The sequence below is a fragment of the Rhipicephalus microplus genome, chromosome 1, assembly GCF_043290135.1.
Source record: "Rhipicephalus microplus isolate Deutch F79 chromosome 1, USDA_Rmic, whole genome shotgun sequence".
Lineage (NCBI taxonomy): Eukaryota > Metazoa > Arthropoda > Arachnida > Ixodida > Ixodidae > Rhipicephalus > Rhipicephalus microplus.
Genome location: NC_134700.1, coordinates 222,298,143 through 222,325,830, shown reverse-complemented (window position 1 = coordinate 222,325,830; position 27,688 = coordinate 222,298,143). Strand labels below are relative to the sequence as shown.

At 42.2% G+C, this 27,688-nt stretch overlaps 2 protein-coding genes across 2 annotated transcripts in view; both read right to left on the bottom strand.

Annotated features, from left to right (window-relative positions):
- unc80 (unc80, NALCN channel complex subunit) overlaps positions 1–16,644 on the bottom strand; it is a 90,620-nt gene extending 73,976 nt beyond the window's left edge. Inside the window, exons 1-12 of the mRNA XM_075891430.1 lie at positions 16,374–16,644; positions 15,795–15,843; positions 14,432–14,452; positions 12,928–13,007; positions 11,914–12,145; positions 9,657–9,915; positions 8,595–8,689; positions 7,582–7,683; positions 6,601–6,770; positions 4,545–4,889; positions 3,431–4,079; positions 1,198–1,389 (exon numbers count right to left, since the gene is read on the bottom strand). Coding sequence (XP_075747545.1) covers positions 1,198–1,389; positions 3,431–4,079; positions 4,545–4,889; positions 6,601–6,770; positions 7,582–7,683; positions 8,595–8,689; positions 9,657–9,915; positions 11,914–12,145; positions 12,928–13,007; positions 14,432–14,452; positions 15,795–15,843; positions 16,374–16,465 — 2,286 coding nt within the window. The 5' untranslated portion in view covers positions 16,466–16,644. The remainder of the gene's footprint in view (positions 1–1,197; positions 1,390–3,430; positions 4,080–4,544; positions 4,890–6,600; positions 6,771–7,581; positions 7,684–8,594; positions 8,690–9,656; positions 9,916–11,913; positions 12,146–12,927; positions 13,008–14,431; positions 14,453–15,794; positions 15,844–16,373) is intronic.
- A 4,987-nt stretch (positions 16,645–21,631) lies between these two features.
- LOC119159620 (heparan-sulfate 6-O-sulfotransferase 1) lies at positions 21,632–23,894 on the bottom strand. The gene is made up of 2 exons (XM_037412433.2): positions 23,201–23,894; positions 21,632–22,698 (listed from the first exon to the last, which is right to left on the bottom strand). Exons 1-2 carry the CDS (start codon positions 23,743–23,745, stop codon positions 22,005–22,007), a joined length of 1,239 nt encoding a protein of 412 aa, XP_037268330.2. The 5' UTR covers positions 23,746–23,894; the 3' UTR covers positions 21,632–22,004.
- Between the last annotated feature and the right edge of the window lie 3,794 nt (positions 23,895–27,688).

The following is a 27,688-nucleotide window of genomic DNA, read 5'->3' as shown; positions in this document are numbered from 1 at the left end:
ATGCACTTCACTCTGGTATCTATGGTCAATAGCTATTGATTACACCATCTGTGATCTGCCAGGCAATGTCAGGCACAGATAAATGTGCATTCACACAACATCTATTCTTAATCTCTAATTCAAAAAACATGCCAGCAGTGTCAAATGGCACTAAAGGCTAACGAAAGATTATGCCATTATTTGCTGCAACATACTATGGTCATTGAGGCTTTGTGCCACCCAGCGGCAAGATGCCTGGTCCGTACAGACCAGTCGTAACATGTTTCACTAAATAAAACCACTTCAAGCACAGCAGCAAGAGAAGCCTACCACTCACTGCTTATAAATGCACTAGGGCGAATATTAGATGTTTTCAAATATTTGATTGTGCATTGTGACATGCATATTCACTTCAGTTCTAATTTTATTAGTGAAAGTTTTCAAAGCGAACTAAGCATTTTTCTGCATATAGTCTGCCTGAAAAGTGACAAAAAATCACCCTTACAAGCAAAATTTGTACTGCCATTAAGCCATGTCTTAGGGATACATTTATACATATTACTCACGTCTTTTTCCAATTTTATAAACCTTGAGAGCAGATTATACAAGCTAAGCTTGGTTTTAAGATCCGTATTTTTACACATACTAACTCAAACTAACAACATATGGCAAAGAGAAAAAGAAAAACAGCCAGCATATCTCACGAAAATATGCAAAGTTAGCTACTACAGAAAACGTGTATTCTGTTCCCCTTTCTTTATGCAGCTAACCTTCAGGCCCTGTTACTGGCTCCATTTTTCTCACATATTCATGCATGATGTCATCGAAAATGCAGCAGTGAAGGTGGCACATAATACTCCATACTCTCTTTCACTGTAGCTGTTTTTATAGCTTTCCTTAGACAAACTGTGCATACCAATATTAAACACTGATTTTAAAAACATATATTTAAGGGGCGAAGCTCCTCAAGGCATAGGTTTGTCTGCCGCAGCCACCCCTAGTACGTGAAGTGTTCATTAGATAGCGCTCGCATCGTTTGAGATGTTTCGATAAGCAGACAGGCAGACAGACAGACAGATGGACAGACGCTTCGCTCCAATCATCATCAAACACTCCGTATATATGCTGTGGGTTTTTTTTAACTATGCTGTGTTAGGTACAAAATAAGAGCACCAAGCACGAGAATGAAAAAAGAAAGTAAAGAGAAAGGCTACTTACCTTTAGCACTACAGAAAGATTAATTTTGCCATCAGGAGTTATGTAATGGGTTGACCCAGATGCCTCATTGAAATCGTCACTGCTGTAAATTATGTTGGAGTCAGTCTGGCTTCGTGTGATAGAAAGCTGATGGCAGAGAGGCATAAACATAGGGCTCGGAGGTGTCTCCTCTTTTGGGCTCTCAGCTGAGTCCTGGAAAAAAGTTCAGAAGCGTGAAAGCATAAGGTCTGGAAGCCAGATGTAATGTTTCTTCTTTTACTCTCTCAATTTGATACCTTTATCACATGGGCATGCCAAAAGTCTTTTACGTAAGCGGTCCTTTACGAAATTGAAAGATTTGTAACGAAAAAGTGTTGCGGCACAGACACACAGCACGAACAATCTACCTTTAGTGTTTTCTTTCAAAGACGCTACAAAAACGTGGCGCTAGCAGTTAAAAGAGAAGCAATGAAAATAGATTGATGTATGCCGATATAGAAATTTGAAATTTGTTGCATTACTCCTTCCTTCAAATAAATTTAAGAATAACAGATGAAGAAACCCAAAGTTTGTTGTACAAGTTAAGGAAGCGTTTATCTTCCCACAGTCTGACTAAACTCCATGTGTCTGCTTATTACCATTGCAGACGCTGCTTTTTTCATGTGCCGTCGGCTCCTTGGTCCCCGGGGTTGGCCGTAGACGCTCGGACTACTGGATTATCGAGTACACGCATGACTGCTGAGCATGCTTTTCCCACTTGTGAAAAATGGCACGTGCAAGTCCCGGCATCATCATGTGATATTTCTGATGCCTTCTATAACTCTGTCACAGAAGTTCTCTTCAGCACTGTGGAGGCTACAGAGCCCCTTAGCGAATATTAAGGGCGATTAGTCCCTTCACATGAATGCATCCACGTAACGTATTCTGCTAAGCGTAGTCATATAACGTCTACACACACATGTTCAACAAGCACACGGCAGCGTTGAGAAAAATAAAACATGGCTGCACACACCGACCCTGGTAGCTTTTGCTTTGAGTTTATCAAGTCGTCGTCGTGCGCTCTATGACACGTAAGTTCCAGACTGACGCTTGTAATTGCTTTAAATTTATGTTTTGGAGCTTCATCAGCGATGTATTCATGATTACACTGCACTATTTCCTTGAAACACTATCAAATAATTCGTGCTGTAGGCTCAGCAGGCAGAGTTAAAGAAACAGCTCATCTCTCCAATAATGTAAGAGCCTACCTGACAATTTTTTTCTTATCATGAGATGGAACAAAGCACTGCTAATTAGACCATTTATTTGTTTCTGTGAGGGCTCTGGGTGAGCGTCAAGGGCGAGTTTTGACTGAAGTGGGACTGCACGGGCGCTGCCATGTTGGGAACTGCTGGTGTGCACTGGCTTCGAGGGTACTCTTTTACTGCCTTGAAAGAGTTCGTTGAACGCCGTTTTCAGAAAAGGCCGTTTCCAAAAAAGATATCGCTCTCTGTCGTGTGTCTCTGCGTGGTACTCTTTTACGGAAAAAGTCTTCTTGCTCAAAAGACTCTTTAGTGCCCGTATCACACGGGTATAACATATTTAACAAAGTGGCGATTCCAGCTATTTTGAACAATCCAGTCATACTGGTGCTAAGTGCACACTCAAAACAAGGGACAGCAAGAAAAAGACACAGCACCTCTTTTCTAACAACTCACCGTGGTGACTTATTGGTTAAGTTGTTGCACTGCTAAGCTGAAGGACGTGGGTTTGATTTTTCTCCATGGTGGCCACATTTCAGTGGAAACAAAATGAAAAAATCATTTGTGTACTTGGATGTAGGTGCATCTTGAAGAAGCCAAAGTGGTCAGTACTATTCCGGAGTCCCTGACTACGGAAAGCCTCGTGATATTATAAGTAATTACTGGCCCACAAGAACTTTCCAGCTCAAACCGAGCATAGAGTAAAGTCAACTGCAGCAGATTGCTCAACATTTCTAACAAGCATGGCTCCTTTGACGTGCACTGAATTATGAATCAAAGTGACAAACTTTTTCCATGTTGCAATTTGAGCAAAGAACGAAGAGGCAGGGTACGGCAGCTGTGCAAAGCCACATAACAACGCTTTTTCTTTTCCCTGTATTTTCTCAGCCAAGTAATATCAAAGCGGTATTATGTACTCTAACATTTAAATGTCTGATTGAATGAATGAGATAGAAAAAAAAGAAAGAAAGCAACAAACAAAGAAGCGGTCTCACAGGAGCACTGAGTCTCACCTGGTTGATGAAGAATTGGATGGATGCAACGGGAGAGTGCTCAGTAACTGTGATGATCGGATTGGGCACACTTTGTGTGTACACTGCTGGAAGTTTATGCGGTGCACCAGGGGGCTCCCTGGCTGGTACTGAAATGGTCGCCATGGCGACTGGCTCCCTCAAGCCAGGTGGCTCCTCAATGTGGATGCTGGGCAGGCTCTTGCCACGTACCATCTCTGTCTTTGAGAAGAATGCCGCTGCCGAGAATCCAAGGGAGCACGCTCTTTCTTCATCATCGGGGTCCCTCAGGAGGCCCAGCGCTGAGCTGGGGCGCGGAGGAAGCAGCCGTGGTACTGTAACTGAACGTGTCGTGGTATGGCTGACAGTTGGCTTAGGGGGCTCGGACCAGCTCGTGGTCTCCTCGACAGTGCAAGTGACGGCAGTGTTGTTATTGTTGGTGGTCGTAGTGGTGGTCGTGGTGCTGCTGCTTCCACCAGCTCCAGCGCCCGCCACTGCCACCTCAATGGTCGGATGGTGAGGGTGGTGGTGGTTCCCTGTGTTGCTGCTGCCATTGTCGTCATCACGGCCCAGGCGGTCAAGGATGCGTTCCGACAGACGGAGCCCCTCTTCAACAAAAGCTCGCAGGTCACCTCGATTGAGGCGCTTGTTCCTGCAAGTGGGGAAAGATAGTTGTATTTGCGCGTCTTTTTCTTTTTTTTTTTTTGTCATTACATGCAGTGTTCTGAATATACATCATATTTTCTTAGTAAACCATTAAGTTAGCAAGAAGGTAATAAAGCTTATCATGGATTCAGTGAGAAATTATTAGCTCATGCTAGGCCAGTTAGTATCCAGTATTGGTATCCAGTGCAACATAATGATCCATAATAGAATGAAAGCAGTGCAAGACAAAACACAAGATACAAAAAGTTGTACAAGACAACACAAGCACTCACGGAGTCTTGTGTTAATTTTTTTGTCTGCTGTCTCGTGGCCAGTTAGTATTCATTATTAGTATCTAGCACAATATACTGATTCATGGTGACACACATGTGGTGTAAAACAAAGGATCCTGTGCTCTGTTTTAGAATATAGAAAATAGAGGCCGTTTCATAAAAAAAAAGAAAAGGCACACCGGCGCAAGTCCGGGGATGCCATGCAGCGATGAGGGAACGGTTGCGGCTGTGGTTGCTGCTGTTGCCGCAGTTCCTGCATGCTCGTGTGGTGGCTTGGCGGTCCGCCACCGCCGGCTCCCACCTGGCCATGCATAAGGGGCAGGCCACGCAGGAACGGGCTCGGGCACGAGTCTCTGCCCGAAGCCGCAATGCTTGCCAGGGGACAAGGCGTGGATGGTGGCGCTGGCTGCTCCCGCTGCTTTGGAGAGGGCGGTGGCGGTGGCTCTGGTCGTGGCACAGGCAGCGAACTGCTCCGCTTGCGCGGGTGCACCTCGCGTGCCTGTTCCTCTGCTAAGCCTTGCAGCCTGCAGGTGAAGAGGCGTATGAGAGATTGTCAAAATATTACATTTGTTAATACATTCACATCATAACAATGCAACATAAAATGCAACGCCTCGCACACTGAAAGTACGCATTTCCCAATAGTACTAGAGTGCAAGAAAGATGATGACGCTATGTAAGGCAAACAAGATGAGTGCTTAATAAAAGCCAATGTGATACGTGATGGGTGCCTTATCAGGTAGAGATGCTTCGCTTATGGGAATGGCTAAAGTCAACTCAGTCAATGACGATCCTGTCATCATTACAGTGAAGTTTAAGCAAAAGTACAACGTCACTGCAGTCAAGTTAATTTAAAGCAAACGCTCTGCCTAGATACAGCAATAAATAAACATGAGACCAACCAGCTTTGCTGCATATTGAGCATTACACGGCTTGGCGTAAGCTTCCAGCCTTTTTTTTTATGATTATTATTTGAAGTTTGCCCTTATCGTGAGGGTAAGAAGCTCAAAGGTCTGTAGCAAGCTCTAAGGCTGCCTACATAGTGTTTAGCTGGTTATTCACCTTCACTCTTTCTTGACACTACTGTAACAAGCAATGGTGCAATGCTGTGCATTCCAACCAGAAATTGCACCAATACACATAGCACCCAATATAAGACCTTGTCCCTGCCAGCAGGCAGGCCACTTCTGGTGCATGGCACAGGGTTCCCCGTCAGGGTAAGCAAAGGTTCATCGCAGCACCCCCCTCTTTATAAGATCAATGTATAGGGCTCAAACTGCGTTCCCCTGCCCGTGTCGCAGCGCCTCCGCTCCCTATCAAGTCAATATGTGGGGCTGACTTTGCGCTTCTCCACTTCTTTGGTGATTAGAGGATGCGGCCGCCCCCCCCTCCCCGCCCCCATCGTACGCATGCCTATGGCTTGTAGGCTTGTGCATACAATAAATTTTAGGTTAGAAGTGAACTCGAAGCTAATAGTGATTTGTTTAGAATAATTTCAAAACAAATTCGAATAGTATGTGTCACATATTATAAAGAATTATGAGAATATTTGTCTTGACTCAATTAACCTGCATAATATTATTTTAAATTTAAACAAGGTGTGCACAAATATAATTCTTTTTGGTTCAAAGGGATCTGGAAGCAACTTTGAATAGTATCAAGATTTGACTTTCGGTAGAATGCAAGTGATGGCCTGTAAAATATGTTAAGTTTCAAAATTTACTGTACTCAGAGCATATAAACCATTATAACAAGCTTTTAAACTTGACCTATAAATCGATGTGACAGTAAAATGTTCATTCAACCTTGAAGTGAGGCTTTGCGACAGAGCAGATTTTCTTTGAATAGATGTGTTCATGGAATAGCAGCCCTTCCTGCGGTGAATGCACCTTAACAGGGATTTACATGCAGACTAATATACACTAATTGTTCATTTCGACTAATTCAAAATGTTGAATAATTTAAATTTGAATCAAAGTGAATTTGGATACTCTAATGTTTCTTTGAACATTTGAATTACTGGAATATTTGCACAAACCTAACTTGTAGATACTAGCCCAAGCCATAAATACTAGCCCAATTCAGGCAGATAATTAGCAGCCGATTGGCAGTGACAGTAATTTATTAACAATAAGTGACAATCCTCCACACAATCAAAACCGTTAGCCCTCACAGAGCCGGGAGAATAGGCAAAGAAAACTTCCCCTAAAATTCAAAGACGTTCCCACACCACACCTGTTCAGAAGAAACTGCAGGGCCCAGTGCACACCTTCTTCCAGCCACTGGGAGATGAAGAGGCATCTCATAACAGACACATCAAGGTAGGTGGCCATACAGATATCTGTCAGGGCTTCTTTTTTAACCCCATCGTCTGCCTTCGGCGCCGGTCTTGCAGCCAGCTCCCCCTGAAGCAAGGCAAGTAGGAATTAATTGGCATCAGTGTTCCAGTGAACTCAACCAATACTATAATCACTAGTAAAAACGTGCTCTCAAGAATCGCACCATTTGATCTTCAGTCAATGTGATTCTTGCACACACATGTACATGTCTCGTACTCCAAAATTTAACACTGCTTGTTCATGACAAGTTCACCATGACTATAAGCGTTTTTGATAGTTTCAGTCATGCCAATTAGACCGACATAATGAAAAGAAGTCATAAATAATAGTTAACTACAAGTCAGGAAATTAATAACTATTTAGTGTTATTATTATGTCAAAAAGTAAAGAACACATTCAAAATGTGCATATAAACACACATCTACTGATTACTAATTTTTATTATGTTGGTCTAACATCTAGATTTACAAGATTAACATAATATTAACATGCAATTAAAATTACTTGAAATGCAATAAAAAAAAACCACAGTGCTATTGTGATGTCATATCACTTATATAGAAGTAAGTTTTTATTTTAGGTGTGAACTTGAGTACTAAGTCATATAAAACACTCATTCTTACTTTCGCTATGATAATCATTCTAACATGAAGCAGGCCTCAACAGATACATGATGCAAAGAGGTAAATGTAGTAGCACCTTACACCATACGATGTTAAGTCAGTAAAAAAATGGCCACTGAAAAAATATAAAGTAATGTGCACTTGTCTCTATTTACAAAGCCCTATCTTGAAACATTCAGGCCCTGATGTTCCCTTACTGCTGTGCACGTGGTACTCACAAATCGTGTCTAATAGTAGCTATTGGCATTTTTTACCTGAGATTTTGAAGGGCTTGGACGACACCCTTCCAAGATTGTCACTTTTGGTTCACTTTCTTTTGCCACAGGCACATTCACTTCGGAGTCGGTAGCTTCTTTCTGAGAAGCAAAATTTTATTTATATTACACAATTGTTAACAAAGCGAACATCCTCACTAGTTAGAGATTCAGCAGGGTGTAAACCACGCTACGACAAAAAATGCAAGAGTACAGAATGTTTCACACAATATATTAGAATTCAGCATGTGGGTTAACATTTGCATTTTAAATGTTTGTCAAGGTTAAATGGCCCTTAATAGTCACTGAAGTAGTGCCGCTATCGCAATATGCAACTGAGCAGAGAAAGAAGTGCAATGAAGTGTGATGTGTGCACAACGTTTAACTAAGTTTCAATACAAGCTGTGATAATCAAAACACCTGCATGAATGAAAACACTACAATGTAACACATTTTGCAGAAAGAATAACTCGTGTATTATTATCCATCTTCTGTCCTCATTATCAGTAACTACTTCCTCCATGGGCAAACGATTTTTAGAAACAAAAAAAAAGCTTTTAATTATTCCTTCAGTAACAACAACAAAAAAATCTTGAGAAAGCTGTAGCCGAATTCAACGACAAATAACGATACCAAGTGTTCCTCAATTTACCCAGCATCTACTGGCATTTACTCAGTGTTTGTCGCTGTCCCCACATACACCTATTTCAAATTCCACTATCAAGCCCATTGCATAACAGCACATAGTATAGTAGCTATAAAAAATATTCCACTAAAATTATGTACCATGACAATCCAGAATTCACTGTCGATTGTTCAATCCTCGCAGGTTCACACTACACACTATTTCTTATGTTTATGAGACAAATGTCAGAGACAGATAAGCAAATGGTTGTGCACTTTACTCGCCTTGATTCTAAACACCGTTCCCCGCACTGGAGGTCATGAGAATTAAAAAAGGGGCTATTTAGACATATCTTTGTAGTCACAAGTTCACCTCGAATTTTACTTACGAGTGCAGAAGCCGATGATGCCCTGCTCGTAATTGTGACGTCGGGAGAGCCATGGTCACTACCATCGATCTCATCTGTGCCAGTTCTTACAGAATCTAATAAAGAAAAAGCAAACGAAATGTGACTTCACTTGAATGATTATTTTTAAATGCTAACAGGCGCTGCCACAAACGGAATCAATCATAGCAGAGCATTTGAGCTGCACTATTAGCATATAGTCTGTGCTTCACCAACGCCTCCTCCATTTCATCAATGCCAGCCAGATGCGCTTGATCCAGCCGTTCACCACCCTCTCCTCTAGCCTTTTCTTGCTCTTGCCCATCGCCTAGCCTTCGCGTGTGCTTTGCTGTCATGGGGGAGGGAGCCCCTAATGCAGTGCCTCACAACGAAAATCATACGAAGTATTTTTTGTTCAAATGTGTACAGATCCATGGGGCGGCGTCTTGCATTCCTCATGTTGACTACGTTGGCGGTCACGATGGCTCTGTAAAGGATACGGTGTTTTGAGATAGCGTGCCGCGTTCGTGGCGCTATGTGGGCAACCGAAGGGGAAGCGTCACTGCAAAGCTACTACATGCGCTGTGCCGCGACAAGGCGGCAGCGTTGCTTAGAGCCACAAAAAAGGAGCCCGAAAGAACAAAATCTGACAGACGTGTCATATTGGAGTGAGAAACAAGTCTATCGCATCTCCGGAGGAAAGTGTCAGAAGCACGTGTGACGTAAGCACTGCGGCCCCTCATATAGCGTCACATCACGACCACTCCCTGAAGTAAGGCGTACTTACGGCTCCCGTTAATAAGCGCGCGTTTGCACTGACATTGAAAGAAATAAAATAGGCATTGGCTTCACCAACAGAATATTTCACGGATACCTAATTTGAGTACCCAAGCATTTCGGAACTCTGACCTCGTAAGAATGCTTATTACACTACTATTGCTGTGATGGTCGTGGATCGAACATGTGAATGCACAAGCAGTAGCAAAACACCTTGGTCAGTAAGGCATGGTGTCAGGTGGCAAGGAGAAAATTAAAATACGAGAAAGAAAAAAAAAAGAGAGTGACCTTGCTTGCGAAGTTTCGGAGGGCCTCCCCCTATGAAGACATCACCATATTGGTGTCGTCGAAAGTCGAAGTCGCCCCTTCGTGCAGCCCGCATGGCATGACCATGTGGCTGCACAGGGGCAGTGAAGCAGGGAACCGCAGGGTGTCGGTGCTCCCACAGGGGCTCCCAGATGCGAACCCCATTTTCCAAACGAAAACTCCCCACAAAGTCTGACTGCTTCAGGAACGGAATCAGTGGGGCAAACAGGTATACAAAGACCTGTAACACACATGAAAAAAAAAAATGGAACACGTGAACTAGGGAGAAAGAGAAAAAAGCCACCGAACAAAATCCAGGCATGACATTACGAAACTTCTGAACATTTGTGCACTTGAAACATTCATCAAGCACTAATATGATTAAAGAATGAATGCAGAAGCAGTATATTATGTGACTTTTCAAGACAGCAAAGAATATTGCACTCAGTATACTCGAATTTGGATAGTGTAACAATCCCTCAGGGAAACCCAGAAAAGATGCAGACACACAAGAGAACACCTTAACATTTCAACCTCAGCAAGTACAGACAGACCCACACAGATATACAGAGGGCTTCCTCTGAGGTGAAGTTAATAAATTTTGAGAATGTGTCTCATTAACCTATACTATGGATACGTATTCTAAGCTAAACAGAGATCTGAACCTGTGCAGTCAATGAAAATTTAAATTCAGCTTGACAGCACTCATCTTGAAGATAGTATAGAATGTGTATGGCTACAGTTGACAACGATCAGCAACAGTGAATGATGAGTGAAGTGGCAAAATAGTGTCAAGTGATTCTATAATAACGAGTTGCACGCACAATACATGTTAATGGGGATGACCAGAGGAGAGCAGCCCACCCTGAAGCCAGCATTTTCAATGCTAGTCATGATTCTGCTGCTCTGATCATCGGCTGCTTCTGCTAGTCTTTTACCTCTGAAGCTCCACATAAGCGGTGATGCATGTGGTTCTTTGTCCACAAAAGGCTGCAGCCTTGAAGATGCTCCTTCAAGATTAGTAGAGAGTAAATGAAGACAAGTGACACCAAATGCAATCATTCAACATTACAAGACGTTAAAGGTATCAGAGATATTTAATAAATCGACCTTTGTATGAAATAAACCTGGCCAGCAATATAAAATAAGTCTGGATGCATTCAATAATTCAAGAGGTTGCTTATGGACAATAAGAGTAACATCTCAAATGCATTCTATGTTCAAAGCGGCAGGACTTTGGGAGAACTCTCACGTCAACACACAAAGGCTTGACCCGAAGAACCACTCATTAATTATGTTTGCCACTGAACATCTGCACGAAGTCCAAAGCACACCCATGAATGCATGACTGTATGACTGAAGTTTATGGTGCATCTTCCATGTCTTCACACAAAGTAAGATGTTGGAGCAGGCAATCCAGGGCAAATAGGGATAGGACATGGGTTAGTACTGTGATACAATCACTATGGCTGATGGTTTTGAGACATTAAACACCAACAATCAATCACCATGGCTGAAAAGACCGTGCAGAGTCTATAAGAAAGATAACAGACAGTGCAGGTCTTGGTGCAAGCAAGTTTTCACTTTGACATCTGGCAAGTTAATGTTACTTCAACTCTAGCTCCTTTAAAAGCCACAGCTGTGCATAGGCCAGTCGTTTTGTGTGCACCACAAGCAACGGTTTTGAGGAAAAGTCACAGATTGCATTCACAAGAAGCAAGCTTCTCATTATGAGAGCAACTGTGGTTGACCTGCACATGATGCCTCTGTGTTCTATCTGCTTTATCAAAGAGATTCAAAGACCATTTTAGATTATAAACTTGTGCACAAGAACAGTGAGAATTTTTCCATCTCCTTCTTAATCAAGAGAAACACCTTACTGTGTGCAGCGCATCACCTGGCCAGGAATCGAAATTTCATTGTCCAGAACCTGGTGGCACTATCTGCCAAAGAACGTACCCACCAGCTACCCTAAACAAGTTCAAGGTACAGAAATAAAGACAGTCATCTCACAACTTTTGCTCTGAAAAGAAAAAAATCAGAAGCAGTGACAGTACAATTCCTGACTATGCTTATACCTTCTGGGTCCCTAAAAAAAAGACTACACGGCCACCCTATAGCAAGCCTGCTTTTGTAGGTAAAAGGCAAATAGCCCGTTTCTTTTCATCTCTTCGCCCATCAGAATATCAAGGTAGACTTTTCTTTAAGCCTGAGTGAAACAGCTTGACAGTGTAATCACCTGGATAACGGTTATTGGGAAGATGTACTGGCTCTTATCAGGCAGCTGGCCAGTCTGACTGTGCTCAGCATCGGTACATTCTTCGGCAGCATCCAGCAGGATCCAGTGAAGAGTGTATAGCAGCTTGGTCTCTGCTGCTCCCAGCTTCTCCAAGCAGCTTTCCTTTCTTGCGTACAGCAGGGCAGCGCAGCAATGCATCACATGAGGCAGAGCTGCCCGTACCAAGCGCCATCTGGAAACAGGAACCGTGCAGTGGATAACCGAACGAGATTGACAACACTTACTACACTCAACAGATACTCAGAAAATTTTTATCAAGATAGCTTTGCAACAATTTATATTAGGATATGAGCATTGTAGAATTGCAGAATTTATTACATTAATTAAATTGGTCTAATTATGTAACATTAAATAACATTCAGTGCATGTACAAACGATTATTCTTTCAGGTACTTGCATTCTCACTCCACGCTGTTCACTGAATAGCTCTTGTCTTGATCAATGGCTTTGATTTGGTTGATATCTGGGGTTCAATGTCTCAAAACAACCATATGATTATGAGAGACACCGTAGTGGAAGGCTCCGGAAATTTCGACCACCTGGGGTTCTTTAAAGTACACCTGAATCTGAGCACACAGGCCTACAGCATTTTTGCATTTATCAAAAATGCAGCCGTGGCAGCCGGGATTCAATATAGAAAATGCAGCCGCCGCAGCCGGGATTCGATCCCGCGACCTGCGGGTCAGCAGACTATTTTGTCGGAAATCCGCAAAAGGCAACAAAGAAAAATTGATCGTTAGTTGCTGTCTCCACCGTTGTGCACCAAGAAGTGCGTGCACCACAAGCATCATCATAGACGGTTCAATGTTCATTTGTTGGCTTTTTCCCGGCTCTATCTTTTTGGCGGCACCACACGTAACAAAGGCCGGCGTTCCGCGACACATGTCTTAAGCTCCACATGCAAGAGTAGCTATTTTATACATACAACAAGGAAGAAATAAAACAGGCACAAACCTTTTGATGCTTTTGATAGCAACAGTCAAACTGGGTGATAAGCCAAACTGAATATTTTGAACCAATACTTTCTCAAAGGACTGGAAACAAAGAAGAAAAGACAAACAAAGGAGTGAGGCACACATCACATAATACAATGAATGACACCAGTAGAGGAAAAATGAGATGGTGACAAGACATGAATGGATCTAACTAGGGAGAAAACACAGTGAAACACTACATGATCACACGGCCAGTCGTCATTACAGAGGCCCTGCAACACTTTTACATGTAAAAATCAAATGGATGTTTATTGCCTCTTGGATTGACCGCTGCAAAAATTTTTTTAATCTGTCAAGTATGAGCAGAGTTATAGCGATTTGGCCTACACTGTAATTGTTTTATTTCGTCTCTCATCCTAATGAGCGCAGTGGAAGCTAAGTATGGAGGGTCGGCACAGAGGAAAGAAGTTATGTCATGCGCATGTCGTGCCCCTGAGCACTTTCCTTGGATATTTTTTTCTTGAACGCATGACTCACTTCCAGTGTGATTGCAAGCACTGTTGCGAAACAGCACAGGCATGTCATGGTAGGCGCAGTAACTATGCAGATCTCTGTGCTCAAATCAGACAATGGCCTTGGACTGTATGTTAATGACACTGTCATTTTGGATTATGATATCATTTGACAAGAGAGGAGTGAGAGGTTTCCAGCTGACTTTTGATTGTGATTTCTAGGCCACACGCTGCGCTATAACGTTAGTCTCAAGTGTTCTCAGAAGCCTTACCTACCGACGAGCAGTGTTTTTTGACCATGCTGAAAAAGTGCTGCAGGGGCCCTTTACGTTTTGGCTGACTTTTTCTTTTTCTAGTAGAATTGTGAAGTTCACCACATTAGGTTTGTTTAGAAGTGTTGGGCAGCCCTGCTCAAACCAAAGTTGAATAGCGAGACCTGCTTTGCTGCCACATTGGTAGTACCACCAATAGGCAGACTCATGTAACATTAGCTTTCTTGTATCTTTTAGCATTAGTAAGCCAGAGTCCTAAAATTACACTGGCAGTAGCTATATGTAGTAGCAGAAGTATTTATAGCACATAAACAAATCATAAAAAGAAGAAAAGGTTGCAAATATTGTATGGATGTCCCTCATCAAAAGATGTAGGGTAAAGGAGTAGAACAAATAGAAAGGAAAGTTAATAAGAAGATAGTGAGAGACAGAAATAGCACCAATACGGCATATAATTTTATTACAGCCGAGGTAACACCTTCAATATTTATTAACTACCTCGATCGACATCACACATTCTGTCTCGCCATTTTCTGACAGGACAGTTCGATTATTTTTTGCCTTCTCAGAATAACTTCCAATATGCCTCGCAGTGAATATTTTCAAGAGAGAGTCACCTTCCTTCCTTTTTACCTACCCCTGCAACACACAACGAGAACTAAACTGCAAAAGTAAATGATGCTGGTACCCAATACCTAAATTCACACTGGGGCAGGAACAGAAACTTTAAAATACTAACCTTGCATGCTTCTCTTTGCTCCTGAAAAACAAGAGCAAAAAGTGTAGGCATCAAAGAAATTGTTTTGCAGTTCACTCAGAGATCACAAGCAACTCAAGTCCGAAACCAATAAACTCTACTAAGTAAACGCAGATTCAGAGCTCCCACAAGTGCCATTCACATCAAACATAATTTCTTGCATCAATTAAAAAGGTGTAACCAATGCAGGTATTGTTGTGCTGTACTACTACACCGACAATAATTCAAATTAGTTACATACTGAGTCACTAATTTAGAGGCATGAGAAATAACAGCTGCTTCAGGATCAGAAAAAAGCTGAAGAAATCTTATATCTCTAGCAGCATAGGTGTGCTGTAAAGCCAAATAGTAAACTGCATTTCAAAGTTGTCTTTATCTCTCTTCAATGATGTAAGGGTCATCAGGAGCGTCAACCAATAAAACCTGAAACAATCTGACTTTTTTATCGAGCACGCATAAATATACCACATGGTATGCTTCAACTTCGCAGTAGTAGGAATTCAATGGCACTTCTGATGCATATGGCTTTCAACCAGACACATTCATCGTGTGGCATGACTTTGCAACTGAAAGGCGGGGCTGACCGGTGTATGAGTCAGCAGTTTGTGACCACCCCCTGCAACACTTCGCATGCAGAGAAATGCTTTGTAAACAAATCGTACACCGAGATTCTGCACTACAAAGGAAATATTCATGACATCAGCATATGACATTTTGTTGGACTATTTCCAGATTCCACTGTGCTCCTGGAAATTAACAAATTTGAGAAGTTGCAGTTTTTCAATCACTTTTTCAGGAACAACCAAATGGCAGCCTCAGTGATGTCACTGCATGCCCTTAACTTGAAATGCATATTGAAATGATTCTTTTGGAAGAAAAGCTTGAAGACTGTCACAAAGAGTTTTCATGTATTTAAGGAGCTATATAAGGACAATTTCTGCTAGCACGAAACATGAACGATGCTGCAAAATAACACAGGCAGAAATAGGCTTTCACAAAAACTAGAAGTCTAAAATCCTTTGGCATGGCAGAATGCCTGTATGTCATTAAAGAAAAAAACTGGCATACTTCTTGCATCATGTCTATGGGTGTGCTTAATCTGCAAGATTTCTCAGTGGGCAGTGTTTTCTCAAGGAATGAATTAATGTTTCCACAATTACTTACGGCCACAGCATGACTGATCTCTGAAGAAAATATAACTAGCGTGAATGACATTTTATGTGAGTGTCGGGGTATAGAAAATCAATGGGCCCAGTGGCTGCACCTGTAATATCGTATAAAGTTGTCTAATTGAAAACCTTCAATAGCAAAGTTGATCCATGAGAAATGTATTGGAGCATCGTACCATTGCTGATGCATCATGGGCTTTGCCAATTTTCGGACGTATGAATGGGCTGCAAAGAAAGGGTAATGCATAAGTGTAATGCATATAAGTGCACCCCATTTAGTACGTCGATCCGGCCTGATCGGTCGGCTATTGAAAACCGGGAGCTTTGACTGTGAAACTAAGCTTAGAAAAAGTACAAGAAAAGATAGAACGAAGGGAGAGCACAGCTCATACACAACGTGGGCAGATACGGCGGCATGATTTCATGAATAAATAGAAAGGCAAGTACGAGCGGCGGTACAAACATATCGCACTGGTTATACGCGCGCGCTAACATAAACCTCTCAGTCAAACAGCGAACGTTTAAGCAATGAAGGCGTGCGCGCTTCGGATAATAAAAAAACCACAGTCCTTAAATCACGAACAGTCATCTTCAAGAAACGCTAAGCTGATACGGAGTTCACTGGTTTCATTGCGATACAACGCAAGCATCGCTCGTACGGAACGACTTCACATCACACGGAAGAACAACAATTCAACAGGCCACCTGTAGCATTACGAATGAGAATGCGGTATGTTTGACAAAAAGTAACATACCTTGTCTGTCGCCAGAGAAACGTTTGTATCGGCAGAGGCACTGACAGTTCGTCGGGTTCATGATGATCCTCTTCTAGTTTCCGTTTCGGCATACCGGCAGAATCTCGCAATAAAAACCTAAGCCGTCGTTGTTTCGGGGTGCGTTAACGAGCTACCAAGTAGTAACCAGGATGTGGAAGAATAAAACAACGGGAATGTTGGGGGAAAAAACATTCGTATTAAAGGAGCTCGCCGGCGCCTCTTCACGTATTGTCGTCCATCTTTGCTCGATGATCCCCCCGCATCCGGAGAACACGTGACTGCGCAGCTTCCCATCCGGCCCTTTATAAGGTCCCTAGATGAAAAGGAAACTTGTTTCATCTAGGGACCTTAGCCCCTCATGCACCGCCGCGACACCCTTACAAGCGGTACTTGCATGATACTGCGTTGGTACTTTAACCATTGAGTAACATAGCGGTTTAACATTTAGTACATCGAGCAACGGTTAGTGCTGCACTGAATCGTCTCACAAATATACATTTTGGTGAAAGACAACTTTTTTTTTTCTTTTTCAATGCGAACCTGAGCCTAGGATGCTTCCCCGCGTAGCACACCCGTAGAGCATCAACCTTTAAAACAGATTCCGTGCGGTCAGCCCTCTTCTTACACATGCTCTACGGTAGCTGTGTGTGATCTATGCGTGCCCTTTCCACGCTAGTGGCTGTGCGAGCAGAGCGTGGAATATAAGCGATTTAGACGCGCAACTCCTATATGACGTAGCAATGCAGAGAAGCCTACTTACCAATTAAATAAGCAATCGAGGACCACAGACCATTCTTCAGCTGCTCTTCTGGAATCATTCATCTGATGGCGTTCGTCAAGTGAACTCCTGGAACCTCTCATTTGACCCTACACAGCAGTTCTAAGTTGTAATTGGCTGTGATTGATGGCAACAATCATCTAGAGTTGTATGCTTGCTTAAAATAGTGATGGATGACGTATAGTGCCTATCTAAAAAAGGCTAAAGTTCAGGGGAAAGCGGAAGATTGAAGAAATGCGAAATTGGTGAATGCAGGGCGCGGATATATCTAATGTTTAGACAGGCGAACTTCTCTTCCTCAGAGCTGCAAATGCCTACCTCAGTGCGTGCCTATCCTACATGCACTAAGATAGGCAGTTGCTCCCTTTAAGACAAGTACGAATGTCAAAACATTGGCTGCAGAGACAGCTTGAGTTCACGAATTTTTCATCTCTGCAGGAAGAGATTCCAAGCATTTTTCTCACTCTCTTGCGTCTTGTAAGACGTGGCAATTGTACAGGAGCAAAAGCGGTCTTTATTCGTGCATGGCATTATAGTCCACCCGTAAGTAAAATTTCGTAGTAAGAGGTTGTGCCATAATTTTATTTTTTTAAGTGGTTATATGTTAACAAGACAATTTTAAGGTTTTCTTCTTACAACTACACACATGGGTTTTAATTGCATTACAATAGCTTATAAAAAAATTGTGCACTGCAAATAATGATAATAGTATGAAAAAGCATGCTGAGACTAATACAGACACGAAGTGCAACACACATAACATCGAGAGCATTTATTGCTTGTTGTGATATGTACTACATACACACGTCACATTTGTAACATGATACAGACACACAGGAAAACTAGGTACACTTGCATAAGCAAACAAGAAAAGGTATGCAGAGACCATACTTATTTCCACTGCTACTGCAACGCAAAAACAGAACGCAAGGTGTAAAGAGTAAAATCACTGGTAACATATACGGTAAAGAAACTGGTCATGGTGATCAAAATTTGCAGAGGACCTTTTGTACAGCGTATTAAAAGTGGCAGCACTTAGCGAGCATGAAAAATTTCAAGCCGTGTGTTGTTTCTGTTCTTTCACTCAATAAAATTGATATGTCTAATGTTAACAATGCATAAGAGTGTAAGGAATGTGCAATAACTCATACCAAATACACAAAGTGCCAGGATATTTAACCCTCTGAAAGTATTAACCCTCCAATATTAACTCAAGGCTTACCATATCTACTGCAAGTTGCAAAGGTGACTCGCCACATGCTCTATCAAGACATTGTTGCCAAGTGCGTTATTTCCCTCGTCATGGGCACATTTGAGCCCTCAAACTCAAGGTCGGGTGATCCAGATGTGCAACTACAGTAATAAGGACAACCTCCATATTGTCAACTTCAGCTCGTTTCACTGCTCACCTTCAATGTACGATCTACCATATAATGTGATAAGAAAAGCAAGGCATCATTGATGTTCATGCTGCAGTTACATCACATAAAAGATTCATGACGAATATCACACACATGAGCAGAAGTCTTGCAACATACATTCACACATTTTTACATTCAGTATTCTCTCTTAATTATGTAATAGCAGCAAAAGTACATTTCATATTTCAATTAGTTCTTCTCGATCTTCAAACAATGATAATGATGTTACACGCAAAAAAGATATTTGAGGCAGCTGTCATATCACGTAACAAATTTTATGAAAATTGAATGAGAATAAAGACAATGTGTAGAATGATACATAAAACATGTATATTTCAATGAAAAATATTACCAAAAAGTCACAGTTTTACTGCAAGGGTGAAGCAATGAATTCAATAGCAATAAATTATAATGAAGTGAAGCTGGCAGCTAGCTTCTTTGGATCCAATCTCACACAACTTTACGAAACCCTGGTGTAAGAGAATACAGCCACTCCGGGGACACTCCGGCACAGCCTCTCCATGTTGAGAGCACAGCACGTAGAAGAGTATCCGAGCTGCCCATTGATGTCTGCCAAGATAGCGAGATAGGACACGCGCCAGCGATGGCGACCGCACCCATAAAATCAAAGCTGACAGTCGCTGCTTGAGGATACCACTCCTCACCCTGGGTCTTTTTTGATGCTTATAAAAAACATGCAAGCATTTGATCACTATCTGCGAGCAGAGCATACGATGTGCTGGGAGATTTTTATCAATTTGGACTTTATATGTGACATGACAGCAACAGCAAACACCCACCGAGACTGACCATATAATTTCTATCGCAATAAAAAGAAGAAAAGATCACTAAATTCCATCTTTTTGTAGCAGACACTTTAGTAAAGGTCTGAAGTATTTGACAGATTTTTGTCACTTATTAAAGAAGCTGCACTTATAAATACAAATAAGAGAACAGTAGCTCCTTTCTACTTGTGGGTTACACTTCTTAAAGTAGCCACACAAGTTCCTTATCAGAAAAGGTACACTTAAAACAAATATGATAGCAACAGCAGCATCATCTTAGGAGATAGTTGTTTAATAGAACACTAAGACAATAATTTGGAGTGTAAAAACCACTGCACAAGTTGCCACTACACTGAAAGGAGGTTTTATAAGTTAGAAAAGAAGCAAAAAGGAATGACAGGCTGGTAACGTCCCTTATATTATCAGCTGCATGTGAAAAGCTTTATTTCAAACAGTGCAAATATATAGCAGCCTCATGGAAATATTTTACACTAGAAATATGAGTAGATGTATCACAAAAGGTTAACCAATGTAGACCTTTTCAAATTTCTGAAGTGACATAAAATAACACTACTGCTCATCTGAAATGATGCATAAATGATCTAAAGTTATGCACAGACATAATCTTCAAGATTTGAAGTTGCGCCGACTTTCCATGGCATGCTGAAGAATACTGGGGCGACTTGCCGGCAAATTCGCACATCATACACTACAGCCATAAAGAAGCACGCGTCATGTACTTAGGCGCTGTTTTGAAGTATGCTTATAATAAAATTAGATAACAACGAGCCCTGGAGTTTTGAAATGCTCGCTTGACCACAGCATACTGCCAATTTTTAACCAACTTAGACTAAGTGAAACTTCATGTTGCCTTTAGAATTTTGGTTACTGCAGTAGCTCACTATAAAATCACCAGATTATAAAATCTTCTCAAACTTATTCTATTTTTGTTCGAAAATATCAACTAAATTGCGTCCTTGAGATACCCAAAGACTAAACTTGGCAAACTTTGTAGACGGATAGGTTCTAGGCCTTGCAGCTGTGGTGACGGCGTGGCAAGTTAAAAATTCTGGAGAGCAGCTGCTCCCACACTTCTGCTCACCCATAACCTGAGCTGCTTCCTATGCCACCGTAGTGTAAATAATGAAATATACTTTAAACTTTGTGATGTCGTTCTAGCACTGTGATTTCACTACAAAGATTTAAATGTGTAAGCACTTTTATGCCAATTAAAGAAAAAGGGAGCCCATCCCTATTCCTGTTATCAATACTAATTGTTATGAAAAAATAAATGTACAAAACAACACATAATAAGCACTTTTGGCAGTGCTGGGTTTCAAACATGGGGCCTCACACACAGAAGGCGAATGTTTTGCTAACTGGCCCATCCAACCACACTTGCAGAATATGAATATATACTGACCGTGTGAATGCACTGTATTGGAAGGACATTTATATAAAGGCTTTTGTGAAAGCATTTCGTGACGATGAAATAAAGGCCCTTGCAAAAGGAACATCCAGGCCTGACACAGAGCATTGTATGTATCAGTAAATCTGTAAAAATTCAATGCCAACACATGTTTTTATGATTGAACAATGGACTTTCATGGGGGAATTCCACGTGCTGATACAACAGTAAGAACAAAAAGAAAGATGCTAGTATGGCAGATTTGGTGTGCTGGGGTATCTTTCTGTCTTGTTTTAAAATAAAAAGACAAACTAGGAGGTCTGTTCAACTCACCTGCACCAATTGGAACCGGTTCACGGCTGTGCATGCAAAGTTCAGATTTCGCAGCGCAAGTTCAGCGGTGCAGGCACAGCGCAACACCCTAAAAATTAAAATGTAAATATAAGCTTACAGCTTAGTGAATTTATACACCAGCAAACAGCGACACTCACTTCTTTCTATGGCACCATACTGTGCATGGTAACAACTTGTATTGTTTTCCCCTACGACACACCAGCAATGTGAGGAACGTCCAAGACACGTCAAAAGCAAAGATGTTGTGATGATAGTGGCTGGATAAACCATATGCCAGCGTGAGTATATACATCGATATTCATAAATAGGTGTCGTGACAGCCCAGTGTACTTTGTTTCAGCACTACGGTAAGTGGCTATACACTCCAAGGTTCCCCCCTGATTGTGCAACACGGCAAACACATTCACAGGCTGCAGCAGCTGCTTCAAACAAAATCTGTGGTATTAGCCTCCGGTGCAGCACAGGAAAAACTGCAACATTACCCGCATAAGTTGCTCATCATGGCGCTTCTGTAAAAGCTGCACTTAACACAGTAACAACAACTTGCAACAATAGAAATGTAGCTACAATTTACAAACATTAATGGCTGTTTCAAGAGAGCTGCTGACACAAATTTCTGCTGAAGAACTGTAGGTTCCGACGGTAGAAAGATGGGCTAGTTGGGGCATACATGCACAGGGGATGGGGTGGCTGATCATTGAATGAAGGTCATCACCTAGGAACACTCTTTGTTTTACATTAACACATAAGGTTGCGTCTAACAAAGACATGAGCCCTTCATCCATTTCTCTTCTTTCGTACTAACACATAGGGATAGACCAACTATATAGCTGCAATGACCTCGGGTATTAAAGTAAAATATTGCTATATGTTATCAAAAAAGTCCTCCTCTTCTGCCCAGTTCTCGTCATCATCGGAATCTACATTGTTGCCCTCTTTTTCTACAGCTGGATCGCTGTCACTCAGTTTATGAAATCTTGTGAAGAGAAGCTCCTTAGCATAGTTGTACAATTCGATGTCCAAACTATTGGCAGCTGTGACCTGTTCAACTTCACCGGGTGAAGGTACCACGCGGCCGCGTCCCATCATCCGACCACGCAGAAATTTACGTGGCCTTGCCCTTCTGCGAAACTTCAGCTTGAATGTGGCCTCGAAAAGAGACTCTGAAAGACGAGGGAATTCTGCCAGGCCAAAGAAAGCCATGTGTTCGAGATTTTTCTTTGCACTTGTCAAAAGAACCAAGTCACGGTCTTCCTTGGTGAGCAACATTCCAACCGAACCATTTTGAGGACACCCATCAATGAGACCATGGTCCGCAAGCATGTGTGTATGCCGGTTAAGTGCGGGGTTTGCCGAGCAGGATACAAACTCGGTAAAGGTTATATTTTCGGGTCTTCTTCCTTCGAAGCACACACTGGGAGCAGGCATCGACACCGGTTGGTCCAAGCAAAAGTGAGGATGAGGCCGGGAGCCATGCCAACCTCGATTCTGGTGGAACCGTCGCCATTCACTGCGGAACCGAGCTACGGGGTCTCTCAGCACTGTTATGTAAAAGTATCTGAGGAATAAACAAAAAATAAGCACATCAGCAGAAAATTGGCAACACTCCATACTAGTAAAAAAAAAAGCTAATTAATGTCACTAGACCTTCACTCATTTCATTGAGAGAGACTCACTGGTTGACTTGATTTCTTCGAGTAATATTAGTGAGCACCAAAACTATAATCCCGTAAACTGCTCTCATGATTAATATTTTTTTTATGTTAACATATACATATTATGGGTGTCCCATGCACATGACACTACAACCTGCATATAATTGCAATCGTTAGCACCCTCATTTACAAGCGAACAGTCATACAAGATATACAAGTCGTGCCTGACAAGTAATACATAAAGAAGCGAAAATGCTGAGAACATAGCCTTTCACCACTCCTATTCTTAAAGACAAAAAAAGTAATTAACTGCAGCACTTCACTTCTTCGCGGCTATGAAATCTAGTAAACGCAGAAATGCATTACGCTCACAAAAAATATCATTTATTTTCACTCTGCACTTACCTGCGTTTTGTCGGGACTCCTTCGTCCTCGTCGAGCACACGATCGACACAGCTATTGAGTTCGGTCCAGTCCGGATGGACGCCGCATTTCCATCCCAGCGTGTACCTACTGAAGAGCCACGAACTGCGCTTGTGAGGTCTGTAGCAGTGGCAAATTTTTCGACCTCTGCGGCACGCACAAGGTCTTTGCAACACAAGGTCCTCGATCAATCGACGTTCTAAAAAATTAGCACCGGCGTTTTGTATTTGCAGGAGGACGATAACGTCCGAACCGCTAATGTCGAAGTCTTCGACGGTCGCGGGCTCCAGTTCACTTTGGTGTCCGTTTTCGGTGCCGTTGGAAGCATGATAGCTCGCCGGCAGCGATGCATGGGCCAGCTGATGTCCTTTCGCCTTCTGCCAATCGTTAGCAGGCTTCAGACGCACCCAGTGGTATGAACGTCGGGACGAGGGGTTGCCGGAGCTGATCAAAATAAACACGAAAGCGGTCACAAATGCTGCACAAACGAGCACTGACCGACAGACTGTCGGCGTGAAATAGTGCATTCCACAATACTCTCTATACTTTCATGACACACAAGCACATTGCTTGGCAGAAGAAGCGAAATACTAGACTCATCGCTTTGGAAATGCAAGCACGCAAGCTGCCATGTTTGTTGACAAAAATGAGGGAGAGTGTGCTGAGTGGAGGACGGAAGTGGAAGAAGCCCAGTGGAAGAAGCAGGTGAAACACAGCATAGCCTCCTATATATATGTATATATTTTTTGACTGCCAAATGAGCGCGAAACACCCGTCATTTATGACGGCGCTACCTACGTGTTAAAATATTTTGCGTTAAGCCTTTAAGATTAGCAACGTTAACTTTCGCAAACTTCAGAGGCCATGTCTTGAATTGAAGCGGTGGCCTGCTTAATGAGCGCAAAACGCCCGTCATCTCAGGCGACGTCACTTACGTAGGGTTAACTATAATTATTTATAAATACGTTTGCAACTTTTTAAAATTACTTTGTTATTTTTGGAGTATATAGGCTCTAAAAACGTAAAAACTCAGTTGAATAGATCCCTATTTAAGTAGTGCTACTACTGAAATTCCAACGACGGCCGCTTCTCAAGTGACCGCCGATAATCCGACGGGCAAAAGAAATCTAGAAGGCTGTGAACATAGAGGAAGGGGAAAACTTCATTCCTTCCTCCCTTAGTGTGGCGGTTTGGGCTAGTTTGTATGACATGACAGAACGACGAGACGAGCGCTATGTCGTCGTTCTGTTCTCGCGCTATAATTGCTTTAACTATCGTCCTTCATCCAGTTGCGTGGAGTGGATACTAACGTGGAAGCATAGGTAGGGTGGCTAGCACAGGAAAGCTAGAAGTTCGAAAGACAACGTGCTAGCCAGTGGGCGCTGCGCACGCTTAGCGGAATGAGGTGTTAGTGGAATGGAAAAAAACGCCACGGTGACAGTGCCCGCATGAGCGTTCGTGGGCGTGAAATTGAATATGTTTGTTTCTCCTCGCCTCATCTTCTTGTCGCGTGTTGTCAGTGGAGTCTTTTGGTGTCGAAAATGTATTCGAAAGGATCGCCGCACGTACGCGCGTGGGGCAGGGAGAGGGCAGAATCGAGTGAGAAATATAAAAAGAAACGACAAGACGTTCTCTTGCCATGACATTCACTTTTTCTTTCCTTCCTCTCTTCTTCCTATCATCTTTACTTCCCCTTCCCCGATCCCTAAAGGCGCTGAGCCGTGCCCCCGCGACGGGAGGCAGAAAATAGCGTCCTTTTTGTCTCTTCCTCTTTTTCATTAATCTCTCTCTCTCTCTCTCACTTGTTTCTTTTTCACTTCGCAGCAGATGTGTGAACTTGTACATATATAGTTTAACTTCAACAGTATCAGCATAGAGCTTCCTGCAGTACTGTCTCTTACGTACCATATGAAAACGATATGGTTATTTGAATGAGTTTAAATTCCAATGATCAGTTTAAATGTGTGCGCAAGTCAACAGTTGCATATACTCATAGAGTATTATTGTACGAAACCCTCTGAGTATATGCAACTGATTACTTGCGCACACATGCAACCTGATCATTGGGATTTATACTAAGTCAAATAACCATATCGTTTTCATATGGTACGTGAGAATATTGTCGTTATGCCCAAATATTAGTTACCGATGCTTGCTTGAATTTTTCACAAAGGCACACTTCTAACTCTGCATGCGCATTGGCCATATGGCTTCTACAACTTTTGCCCAAATTAATCTGTCGAGTATATTTAGTAAAATATTCTAAACTTCATATGATGTAGCATACCACAGCAGCTGCATAGGCATTTTGCTGCGAATTTCTGTAATAAAATGTTTGTTTGATGCAGAAGAGATGTGCGGCTCCATTAACAAGAATAGGTGAAACAGAGTGTGTTGTTGTAAGCTGCTCTTACTGACTGCAAGGTGTATATAGGTGTTCTGTGCAAGGTCAACTTTGCCTTTCACGCAAAGCAATCAAGGACGGGCATGCTGGATGCATCACTTAACCTTGGAACTAAGAGCCCATCTGTTCAGAGACAGTTGGTAAGGTTGAACAGACCTAAAATCACACACTACAAGCTCTTTTTTCCATTCCCCACTGCAGACACTTGTTTTACTGACGGCATCACAGATCTGCCGTCTATAACCAGAAAAAAACGGACATCAGCAATTTTGTAAAAGTGTTTTTCTTGGATCTAAAGATCATATATAAATTTCTTCGTGAAGGTACACTAGATTCTCTTTATGATGTGGAGATAGGTGGCCTTCTTTCTGTATGGTCCTTGAGTTCCTTCAACACCCATTGGATAGTCCCTGTGCCTACTCAGTAGTCTCAGACATAGGTCGGCAAATCTTGTGGAGCTCATTCGGACTCACTCATGCAATATATTTTGCCCGTAGGGCTCACTTGCACGTAGACTCACCAATATTTTCCTGAGTCAGGCTCACTTGGACTCACTCGGACTCAAGCTCACCAAAACATTACTCAGACTCAAAATGACAGCTCGGCCTGAATGAGTCGACTCACGAGTCTGTTAGCCTAGAATCAGCTCTTTCGACCATGGTGTCAATGCTCTTAAACAGCAAGATTTCCCATACGTAATCGGTGCTCTTCTTGGCGCCCTTTGATGTATTACCTTCGAAAGCGAGTTACGAGAGCTCGCAAACCAGCAAGGTCATGTGAAAGAAATGAAAACATACGAAATATTTATCAAGAACTTCTCTGGAAGAGTTCGCGGGGAGGAGAGGAGGGGAATAGCTCAAGGAACCCCCTAGGTAATTCGCGCCTTTAATCAATACATATTGAAATGGTGTAGGAATGACACGGCTTTGGAATGCGTGTGAGTAGATGTGAGTGTAAACGTGAATCAGGTAAGACTGATAGTAGTGCTGAATATGAGTAGATAAGACCATAGGTTGGCAAAAAAGTAGAACTCACTCAGACTAGCTCACGAAAATTTTCCTGAGCCTAACTCACTCAGATTAGCACTCACGAAAATTTTCTCCAACCGGACTCACTTGAACTCAAACTCCCCAAAATATTACTCGAGCGCGCTCACTCAGACTCATGGCTCAATCTGAATCTGAGTGAGTTTGCCAACCAATGGTCTCGAATGTACTCGTAGTGGCACATGTTGAAGGGAAATGTGAGCTGGCCAAGGTTTGTGCTTCCGCATTAGCGCCCCACATATATGCACAATAAAGTCCAGCATATTTATGCTGATAGCACTGTCATGCAGATTTTCCCAGCAGTTTTCATGGACCTGAAATGGGCACCATGCAAAGCTTCAAGATAGCACATAGTCTACTGCCACTGAGCTGATGGGCGTCCAATGGGCTGCTTGCTGCATAGTACAGCAGAACACCATTAAGTGGCGATTCTTACCCTTTAATATGGCACCTATGGAGAACTGTCTGAAAGTGTGGCAAATAGATACGTTATTTGAAGGTACTTGGTAGTCTATTGTAACACAAAACAATGTCATAATATGTTAATTTGTATCTGTTATAGTAACTAATACTAATTAGATTGTAATCAAATATATGTATTTGCCATGAAGCAATCAATGCTCTGTTTTGGCACAATTAGAGCAAAATCTCAGGTTGGAAATATTGTCCAAATCAATTTTTCATTATGTCCATATTCAGCAAATGAAAACTATACTTTCCACATGGCTCGCAGAATACAGCACATCAAATGACTCGTCCAACGTGGTAGTGCCTTCAACAAAGTGATCATATGCCACAACACACAACCAAACAAAATTTAATGAAAACAAGTTTATTATGCAGGAGCTTCATTTCATCTGAAGCTCGATATATCTCGCTCCTTCTGAGCCCCTAGTTGATACAAATATCAAAAATAGATAGTGTACACAATTATGTACCAGCGCGTCAAAGCCTCAAAGGGCTGAATGGCACCCCAGCTAATAAGCAATTATACGAAGCAAGGAATCGCATATAGTGCTC

Coding starts and splice junctions, on each gene's coding strand:
- LOC119159620 (XM_037412433.2), bottom strand. CDS start 23,745: ATGCACTATTTCACGCCGACAGTCTGTCGGTCAGTGCTCGTTTGTGCA. Junction 22,699..23,200: donor GGAGTCCCGACAAAACGCAG/GTAAGTGCAGAG, acceptor TTTATTCCTCAG/ATACTTTTACATAACAGTGC.